The sequence below is a fragment of the Strongylocentrotus purpuratus genome, unplaced genomic scaffold (genome assembly GCF_000002235.5).
Source record: "Strongylocentrotus purpuratus isolate Spur 01 unplaced genomic scaffold, Spur_5.0 spur5_scaffold_20, whole genome shotgun sequence".
NCBI classification, from domain to species: Eukaryota; Metazoa; Echinodermata; class Echinoidea; order Camarodonta; family Strongylocentrotidae; genus Strongylocentrotus; species Strongylocentrotus purpuratus.
In genome coordinates this window covers 29050899-29061610 of record NW_022145606.1, presented here as the reverse complement: position 1 = coordinate 29061610, position 10712 = coordinate 29050899, and the positions used below count along the sequence as shown (strand labels likewise).

Below are 10712 nucleotides of genomic sequence, written 5' to 3'. Positions count from 1 at the left end.
AATGTTTAATAATTATTATTATCACTTCTCTACAGACTGTGCCCTTATAAACTATGCTGCATAATCCTGCTACATGAAACAGACAAATAACAACATAAACTTGTTTAGTTACATATAGGTAACTTTGTACAAGTCCGACCTCTTGGGACTACAGAAATATATTTGACTTAGGAGAAATTCTACTTATGAGAGGAAAATAACACATGTTTATATTATCTGGTCGAAAAAATTGCTTCGACTTAAGCGATTATTCAAATCATGGAAGGTCGACTTAAGTCAACTGTATGTATATACAAGTACTGCCATACAAGATACAAAAGAGTACAAGAACTTCTGTCAAAAAACATCTTTGAATGAACCAGATGAAATTAAAATATTAACTTGTTTAGTACATATTGTAAGTACTGTCATACATGATACACAAAATTACAAGATCTATGTCACAAAAAAAACATCTTCATATGGTATTAGACGTGCAGCACACAAAAAGACAATAGCTCCATTTCACATCCTCCTCAAAAAGGAGTCGAGCGTAATCAATGAAGTATGAACTTATAATTTTTTTAATATTTTGTCTTTATTTCCTCAACAAACAAAAAGAGTTCAGCTGAATCAAGAAACTTTTTATTCCTTAAAACTGTTCCATGATCTTTTTTGTTTTTCAAACACCATTACAGGAAAGACTCATTGTGAATAGCAATTACACAGGTCCTGCAATGGTGACTAAAATTGTGGCTTCATGATTAACTGAGCTAGCTTTCTGATGGTTTAGAAAAGTACATCCTGCCACATATCTCATCTCAAAATTCAAAATACCCATTAACAAAAAAAAGAAAATCACTGACATCATGAAATGGAACATATAATATTCAGCTATCATATTTCATCCATGAATGAAAAACCTCTTGATATGACTAAGGTTAATAGTAAAGATATCAGACCCCATCATTTTTCAATGGCAATATCAAAAGATTTTGCTTTTATAGATTAAATATTGTACTAGTACGTGCAGAAAAAAGTAGACATAATCAACACAATCATCCATTTACTTAATTCTTCAGGGGGGCGCCCTAGACTCTTATTCAAAGGTATAGACCAGTTCTGGCCACGCGATTGCCTTGTGAAAGAAACGTTGTGGAATCGATCAGAAAAGGTTGATCATCTAGCATATAAGTATTGGTGTGTGCTGCAAGATTCTGGAATCATCAAAATGATAAGAAATTTGACCCAGTCTTGGTAAAGTTACAAGCACTGTACACAGAAAGATGTATATGGAACTACATGATAGATATAATCCTTTACCAAATATATCAATTAGTAGGAGGTTTCCCAGTAAAATTTGTATCATCACGTATTAGTCGAAACATATTCTTTTACATGATTGGTAATTAGAGCTTCCATTTCATTTTTTGAGAGAGGGGGCATTTTCAAAACTGGTCTATACCTTAATAATGTCAAGCCCAGATTAATCAATGAAAATTTAAACAGAATCTTGGATCTAGCTTCAATGAAACATCAACATGATTACATGAAACTGTAGAACAAATGAAATCCCAGGCATTACAGCCTGTGAGAAATGGGAAATACAGTCAAACCTGTCTATTCAAGAAACCAAAGGGAAACACATAAACTGGCCACTATTAACAGGTGGCCTTTCTAGATAGGTTCTTCAACACACGTTTTCTCCAAAACGGAGGCAATACAGGTGACCACTACACACAGGTGACTTTGATATAGAGGTGGCCACTAAGACAGGTTTGACTGTACTAAGACTGTAATAGATTAGTTTGTAGATAGCACATGGTAAAAATGACCGAAAAACATCAACAGATCGTTATTCAAATCCCACTTTCAGCATTCGAGAACAATCACCACCAAAATTCATGGTGCTTTATCAAAAATACCTTTTCATAGCCTTCATGAAAATCCTTCCACGTGTGTTTTATAGAACGTGCTGTTGGTGAATTAATGATGTATTACATAACTTTGTGAACACAGACCCCGTAGTCGTCTCGATGAATTTTTAGTTTTTACCAAATTACCTTTATCTGCCCATGTGCACATACGTGTAACATCTACAAACTTGCTTATTCACTCTTAATAACCCTATAATGTACTGTACATGTACATGTACAATACTTTCCTAAACACTGATTGTCATTGCTTGGCATGAATTGCACAACGAAATAAGCAAGACCTTCATCTATGAAAAAAAAAAACATTGCAGGCCTGATTTGGCATGGTGTGATAAGATCATGTTTGGCTATTGTTGGCACATTTTAGTGGCTTAGACCAAATTGGCAAGTACATCTTCACAAGGATGCCAGTTGGAATTGATCAGAGGGCCTGAAAATTACCTAGAAAGAGGTATTTTGTACACAAGAAAGCCTAAACTATGCTTTGAAAATAACTTGCCAGGGCCTGAATTCAGGCCATTGCCTGAAAACTGGCATCCCTGGTCTTCACGATTACACTTCATCGCATTTTAATTTCTTATGTTTTGTCAGCGCGCTTGTTTTGACGAACCCCTTTCCGCATCTCTTACACACGAACGGCCTCTCCCCACTGTGTATGCGTCTGTGGATGATCCGGTCGCTGCTCGTTCGGAAGGCTTTGCCACACACGTCGCAGGCGAACGGCTTGCTGCCCGTGTGCAAACGAACGTGCTGTTTGAGACGCGTGCTGGAGTTGAACGTCTTCATGCAGTAGTTGCAGACGAAGGGGCGTTCGCCGGTGTGCAGGCGCCGATGATGGGTGAGTGAGGCGCGATGCTGCAGACCTTTCCCGCAGATTTCGCACGTGAACTTTAACCCCAGGTGGAGGCGTTCGTGGGCGCGGAGATTGGACTTGACGTTGAACGACATCCCGCACTGTTCACACTGAAACGGTTTCTCATTCGTGTGGATGATGGCGTGACGTTTCAAATGTGAATCCTGAAGAAACGTCTTCCCGCATTCCTTGCAGCTGTACGGACGTAGCCCCGTGTGGATTAGCTTGTGGCGAATGAGAATGGGACGTCTCGTGAACGTCTTCTGACAGATGGAGCAAGCGTAAGGTCTCTCCCCAGTGTGAACGCGCATATGCGCCTTCAGGTCGGCATTCTGCGTGAAGGCCTTCCCACACTGCTCGCACTTGTACGGTCGGTAGCCCGTGTGAAAGCGCTCGTGTGCATACACGTGGGACTTGTGTTTGAAAGTTCTTGAGCAAATCTTACACTCGAAAGGTCGAGCATCCGAATGAACCCTCTGGTGGCACTTCAAGCCTTCTTTGCGAGAGAATCCCTTCCCGCACTGTCTGCATTTGAAGAGCTTCAGTCCTGTGTGCCCGCACTCGTGTCGTGTCCTGTTGGCCTCGTTCGAAAAACTTTTCTGGCAGTGCTGGCAAGCGAAGGGCTTCTCGCCGGTATGGACCCTGCTGTGTCTCTCCAAATTGGCTCGAGAAAATTTCTTACCGCAAACATTGCAAAGAGAATTTTTCTTTTGAATTCTTTTTACTATTTTGGGGCTTTTGGTGATGACCTTTTCAGGTACATTGCAACATGGACAAATTGCCTTATGTATGGACTTCCTTTTAACCCTAGAACCTTTCTTATCCAGTGTATCTGTGGTGCTACTACGAGTGATAATCATGATTGATAAGAAAATAAATATCTTTGGGTTAAAAAATGTTATAATAAAACAGATGTATGAAATGCTAGTAAATTGCTCGTCTTTCACAGAAATAGATACCTGTTAAAGTCATGCAGGCAATATCTCATTTGGAATTCATAGTACTCAAAGAGCAGATAGTACAATACCGCTATTTATCAATAGTTATAAACATTCATTTAACCAGTGTATATGTAAACTTATAATATAATTATAAAAGTACTGTAGGTTGAACATTCCTGATTGTCCATGTTTACATCCTTAAATCATAAGCGTTATTTCATGATGTTTGGGCCATCCAATTGGCATGAAAGCTGTCCTGAGAATTCTAATCCAAAAATGCTCGAAGAATAACAGCAAGATCTAAGATTCTTGATGAAGGGGGAAGAGAGGGAAGAGAGAAAGGGGAGAGAGGGAGAGAAAGAGAAAGAGAGGAGAGAAAGAGAGGGAGAAAGAGAGAGAAAGGGGAAAGCGAGAGAGAAATATGGAGAGAGGGAGAAAAGGGATAGAGAAAGGTAGAGGGGGAAAAGGGAGAGGGAAAGGTGGAGAGAGAAAGGTTGAGAGAGAAAAGAGGAGAGAGAGAGAGAGATAGAGAAGGGGAGGATGAGAGGGGGAGGGAGACAGAGAGAGAAGAGAAGGAAAGAGCAAGGGAGAAAAAACAGAGGGGGAAAAGGGATACAGAAAGATGATTTTGTACCGTTAGCACAGATTATGCACAACAGGGGCAGTATAATTTGTCTCTCTTATAGTAATACCAATTGATGATTCAATTCAATTCTGAAGAAAAAAAGAAAATTAAGTTTCTGTCTTTGTGTTCAACTAATAACCATAACCAACACCACAGATATGGAGAACCCGATGAACTCTAGATATCTCAAGGCTGAAGGGTTTTGTGAGGAGCTAGACAAAGACGAAGGTTCATCGACAGCATGGATTGTTTTCACGCATTCGTCTCCAGAGCGGGATGTAATGGAGCACCTGCTATCATACTCCAACAAATCCCTGCAGAAAAGAAAGAAGAAAAGAAGAGAATGTTGAAGAAAACAAACATTTAGTTTTTATATTCCATGCTGCCACTACTATATTAAAAATACAAGATTTAGATATTACTTCTGAATTGAGATGTTGTAAGCACGAATACACACAAAACTACTAAATAAGTATAATAACAACCTCTCACCCTCTGCGAAAAAAAAAGAAAAAAGAAAGAAACCTGCACATGATGTCATGAAGCCAATTTAAACTTTGGTTCTGTATGGGTCCTTCTAGGAGAGTGTGTTCGGATGCGTCAAGTAGTCTTAACTATGTTTAACTATGTTAAATCTGAGATGCATGGCCCTACATGTTATCAGTGTCTCTGATAGGGTGTAATATTGAAGCCCTAAAAAAATTGCACTTCAAAATTATCATAAAGTGCTTAAAAAAAGTAAAAATCTTTGAGTGACTGGTTTTACCATATTCATTTACCCCAATAGACTGTAGTGTTATTAAAACCGTTAGGAAACCAGAAAATTTGATTTTGATTTCCAATCATAAATATCTTGATAATCAGACAGGAAATCAGCTTGTAAAAGTCATGAGGTTCCTGACTGACCTACAGTAAAGGTTTATAATTATCGTTGCAGCATGAGCTAAATTCAGAAATTTGTTTCAGAATCTGAGACAACGTTACTGAGTCACTTTAAAAGGGCATGTCAAAACTTATCTATTAACTCACAAAGTACCATGCAAAGAGTTTGTGGTTGATTTTATACATTCTAGCTGTCAGGCTCTTTCTAGTTGATTTGCATACTTTACCTGACAGAGCAGGGAGGTCCAGAGATGAGCTGGAACTGATTGTGCCTCGCTGCAGATATTTTAGTAACCTTTGGAATGCAGTACTGGACTGGTTGTTCAAATCAGAGTAGGGTGGTCAGAGGAGAGTTGAACTGATTGTGGCTCGCTGCAGATGTTTTAGCAACCGTTGGAGTGCAGCACAGGACGGGTTGTTCAGATCAGGGCAGGGTGGTCAGAGGAGAGTTGAACTGATTGTGGCTCGCTGCAGATGTTTTAGCAACCGTTGGAGTGCAGCACAGGACGGGTTGTTCAGATCAGGGCAGGGTGGTCAGAGGAGAGTTGAACTGATTGTGGCTCGCTGCAGATGTTTTAGCAACCGTTCAAGTGCAGCACAGGACGGGTTGTTCAGATCAGGGTAGGGTGGTCAGAGAAGAGTTGAACTGATTGTGGCTCACTGCAGATGTTTTAGCAACCGTTGGAGTGCGGTACTGGACGGGTTGTTCAGATCAGGGCAGGGTGGTCAGAGGAGAGTTGAACTGATTGTGGCTCGCTGCAGATGTTTTAGTAACCGTTGGAGTGCAGTACTGGACGGGTTGTTCAGATCAGGGCAGGGTGGTCAGAGAAGAGTTGAACTGATTGTGGCTCACTGCAGATGTTTTAGCAACCGTTCAAGTGCAGCACAGGACGGGTTGTCCTAATCAGAGCAGGGAGGTCCAGACAGCAGATGGACGGATTGTGATTCACTGCAAACACTGATCATCAACCTCCAGCATTCATCTGCACAGTGGTGTCCTCTTCATCACGCTCCTCAATGCATTTCTGTAGAAAAATTAGAATATAACAAATTAGATCAAGACCCTCCTCCACCACTCTTTCCAAAAATTAATTTCCAGCCTCGGCTACATTATGTTCTCTTATTATTATTGTTTTTCAATATTTCTTTTACGTTTCAGTACTTGTCAAAAAAGAACATACAGATGAGTAAACAAAACATGGTAATAATCTATAGACATTGGTGCACCTGACTAAGCTGCCTGGGCAGTAAAAGCAGCCTTTTCACACAGGGGTAAAATTCTTTAAAGCTGATTAGTGTAAAGAGCATAAACTAATCAGCTTTAGATACATCATTTACAGTTTTTTTTACACAGAGAAAATTTGTGTGCGGTCGTTCGAGATTCACTGCTCTTCAAACGCTCAGTAGGGCCATTGCGCATTTACAAGCAGTGCCAAGTCTTAGCTGCACCCAGTTAAGAACGTATATCCGTTCGCACACAACTTGTCTTGCTTTCTAGATACAGACTTTGTATCTGTAGCCTGCTCTGACCGGCGTATAGATCGCGACTTTGTATCTGTCCGAACATCGTATAAACGACGTTCACAAAGGGAAAATTTACTTTGAAGTTGTTTAGTTAAACAGCTTTAAACTTTAATAATCAGCTCTAGATACAATGAATTTTACCCCTGTGTGAAAAGATGACCATGTCCCACAGGTCTTTATTCCCAACTAGTTTGAGTAGACAATTATCTTATTCTTGTGCAACAAAAAAATATGCTCGAAAATCTTTGAAAATTCGTAAGCCAGTCCCAACCTTGTTCAAGCCAAGGAAAAAAAATATCCTACACAAACTGAGATGTTCAGTTGGAGAGGGGGGGGGGGTTAATTTTGAAAAAAATGCAAGGTGAAATTTAAGAACTTTCACAGAGTCAGACTGACTTTATCAAGAGATAGGATTAGGAAACATAGACATAGACTAAATAATTCTGCCCGTCAGTGGCGCTTCATTATAACATTACATTAAGTGGTGATATTGTCATCTTGTGTCTACTTTTGATAAAATAAATTATCTTGAAATGAAGATTTCTAGACACTTGTTGTTTTAAAGTTCATATTTTTCAGAATGCTGTAAAGGTTTAATAAAAATGTTGTCACAAGGATATCCCCCCCCCCCCTCCTTCCTCACTCGGTATTATTTAGGGTATGCGTATGCATGTTTCTTCCCTTTGAAAGCACCCCCTACAATGTATCTCTGGTGTGTAAAGTCAATACGGGTCAGACGACCCCGGAGTGGGGGGCCGGGGATATTTCAGGTTCCTCTTTACCTTGGGAGTATAAGATTTTCAAGATCTTGGCGATATTTTTAAATTTTGTTATGGAACTGTGCGTAACCTTAGGTCAAACCGAACCGAACCATACAAGCACGCCAGCCTTAGCCCAGGCGTCGTTTATCGAAACCGTCATAACTACAAGATCAACAACATCTCGCCGCTTTTGCTAAACTTGTCCGCTAAGAGTTTTACAAAACTGTCTTTGCCAAGATGAGCGACAACTTCTGCTGCAATTCCTTGTCACCACTCCAGACCTATGATATTGTTTTAGAATGCCATCTCAAGGCAACTTTAAGTTAGTCTATGGGCAGCGAAAGATGAAAACTGGAAATTCATTTTTAAATTGTTTTTCTTGATCTTCATGCTGTAGTGTAGGTTCACCGTTGAATTGTAATTGGTGTTAACATTAAAACATTACATAAGAATACAAAAATGTGTTATTTAGGTTTTATAACCCTAACAAGTAAACAACATAAACATTATTTGTACATGAAAAACATACCTTTAAAAAAACATTGATACCTCTTAACAATTGGGGCACTGGTCCGAAAATAAGTATCGTCTTCGAAAACTCGGACAGATCAGAGCTACCAAGTGTCAAGCTTTAGGCGTGACATCACGCATTTCGAGGGTCTGAAAACGCTCTTGACGCGCACCCTAGATTTTGAAATATAGCTATACCTTATACGTGTGTTATACCCTCGCCCGGGCGCTCACGCTCCGATTCATAAAAATGTCACACATTGCTGATCTTTCAACTTGGCGTCTCTGACAGATGCATCCGCCAAAAATATGGATTGTCCACATTTTCGCAGAAGAATCCAAAATTCTGTGATGATTTTCTCGATGCATTTTGCATTGACTTTGTACAGAGACATTAAATCCTCAGGAAGACGGACAACCCATGAAAGTAGACTGAGAGTCTACGCAGCAGGAATCCGTTTTTTGCATCGCCAGCAGGCGGTTTGGAAACCCGCGCGCAGAGAAATGATGAAAAAAAACGTCCACGAAAACGCAGACGATCCTTATTTTAGAGGACGCATTTTGTCCGCTTTTAAGAGGAAATCCCCGTTTATGAGGACGATCCTGGTGTACCTGAAAAAGTTTGCTTTTTACTAGAGTCTAGGTCTAGATCTAGATCTAACGTTATACCTCTAGACCCTAGATCTAGGCCTATTTTGTAAGATCAGTGCTTGGCTTTAAAAAACATTAACAAACGTAGACGAGGTATACTAGATCTAGCTAAATAAGACATGCTTTCAACACTTTTCCTGGAGGCGGTGCGTAGTCAATCATGTTTGGAGTGACCTAACGCCACCCAGATTTTCATGAAACGACCCCCAGAAAAATTGCAGCCCCCAGGTCGACGAGTTGGTAACACGAGCAGCCCAGATTTCTTCACTAGACTCTATAGCCCCACATGATTATTTTCGTGTTTTCATATTCCTCAACAACAACAAAGCCACTTCAACTTTCAAGGCATCGAAATAATCTGAAATTCACCTTAAAAAATACAATTACCAAATACTTACAAGACAAAATCGACAGATGCTTTCCTCTCCAGAAGATAGACGTTGTTACAAATCAATTACATTATTTTATCAATCAAATACGATATTGTCTCTATCAATTTTGGTGAAACTCGATCACGCCGCACTGCAATATTGTGTGCATGATGCAGCTGCTTATATGCGCTGCATGCGCCGCATGTGTGTGTGAGAGGAAGGGAATGACAGCTGGCGCTCTCGCGTTCAGCAATAGGGACTTTTAGATTTGCCCGGACTGATACGTGCGACGTCCATTCAAGGCAGTGCATTAAAAGGACGTCGATCGTAGCATAGACCTATTGTCTTCGTGCGAATCTAAAAGTCCCTACTATACGTGCGACTATACCATATCATAAGTTTATTATGATGGGATTTGTTCTATGTGTGTTTTTGTTTTAAAGGGGGGGGGGGGGGGGGGGGGGGATGGTATCCCTCAAATAATTATTACAGAATCAGGAGACCACCATTCAGCTCTTTTTGTGAAGAGGACCATCAGTCTGCTAATCAGAGGGCCTATATCCCAGGCCCAAAATCCAGTTGAAACCAATTGGAGCAAAACCAATTGAAACCAGTTGCCAACTGCATGGTTTCAATAGGGAAATTGGAACAACTGGTTCCAATTGAAACCAGTTGCCAATTAACTGGTTCCAATTGAAACCAGTTGAAACCAATTGCCAATTGGTTCCAGTTGCCTAATTGGTTTCAACTGGAACCAGTTGTTCCAATTTCCCTATTGAAACCAGTTGGCTTCAACTGGTTTCAACTGGTTTCAATTGGTTTCATTTGGATCCAATTGGATCCAATTGAAACTTACAGTTGGCAAAAACTTAATTAGTTACAAGTTAATTAGCTCTTGCACTAATTATCGCTCATGTCAACACAGAAACATTGTTATATGTGTCTACATTAAGTACAATGTAAAGGGCATCATAATATGCAGACCATATAATATACTTAACAAGTGTGTGTGTAATTGGGTTTTTACAGACGTGTATCAATCAGATATGATTATTTACGTCTGGGGACCGACCTTTAACACGTCACCATCCGAAAGACGTGACTCAGTTTCGAACTTGCGTCCTCTGCTGAATCAGTTTGTAACTTCCACTGTTAGCTGGATTACAGGCGCACGCCACAACGCCTAGTTGCCAAGGATGGCATTGCCATTATATATGTTTGTATTTGATGTATTTTGTACATGGTTAGTGTTTTACTAATCAACTTTTAATCTGTGTAATTACAAAAATATGTTACTATTGAACATGCTTATCATTGCTAATTAATCTTTATATTTATCTAAAACAAATGCATTACTTGCAAATGAAAATTAATTAATAAGTACATTGTAAATCAAAATAAATTACATAAAACATTGATCTGCACACAAGCATATAATATGCAAATTAACTGGTTTCAATTGGATCCAGTTAGGTAACTGGAAATGTTTCCAATTGGAACCAATTGGGTAACTGGAAATGAATTCTAACTGGAACCAGTTGGGTAACTAGAAATGACTTCTAACTGGAAAAGAATGCTAACTGGAACCAGTTGGGTAACTGGGAATTAATTCTAACTGGAACCAGTTGGGTAACTGGAAATAAATTCTAACTGGAACCAGTTGGGTAACTGGAAATGA

The 10712-nt window shown here is 39.8% G+C and overlaps 1 protein-coding gene and 1 long non-coding RNA gene across 2 annotated transcripts; both read right to left on the bottom strand.

The window, feature by feature from the left end:
• Nucleotides 1–1363: 1363 nt before the first annotated feature.
• On the bottom strand, nt 1364–4060 carry LOC105436397 (zinc finger protein OZF-like). Its single transcript, XM_011664346.2, has one exon. The coding sequence runs from the start codon at nt 3627–3629 to the stop codon at nt 2469–2471; it is 1161 nt and encodes a 386-aa protein (XP_011662648.1). The 5' UTR covers nt 3630–4060; the 3' UTR covers nt 1364–2468.
• A 173-nt stretch (nt 4061–4233) lies between these two features.
• Nucleotides 4234–9212, bottom strand: LOC100888264. Its single transcript, XR_970653.2, has 3 exons — nt 9062–9212; nt 5445–6242; nt 4234–4649 (listed from the first exon to the last, which is right to left on the bottom strand). It is a non-coding gene; the product is annotated as an uncharacterized LOC100888264 (long non-coding RNA).
• Between the last annotated feature and the right edge of the window lie 1500 nt (nt 9213–10712).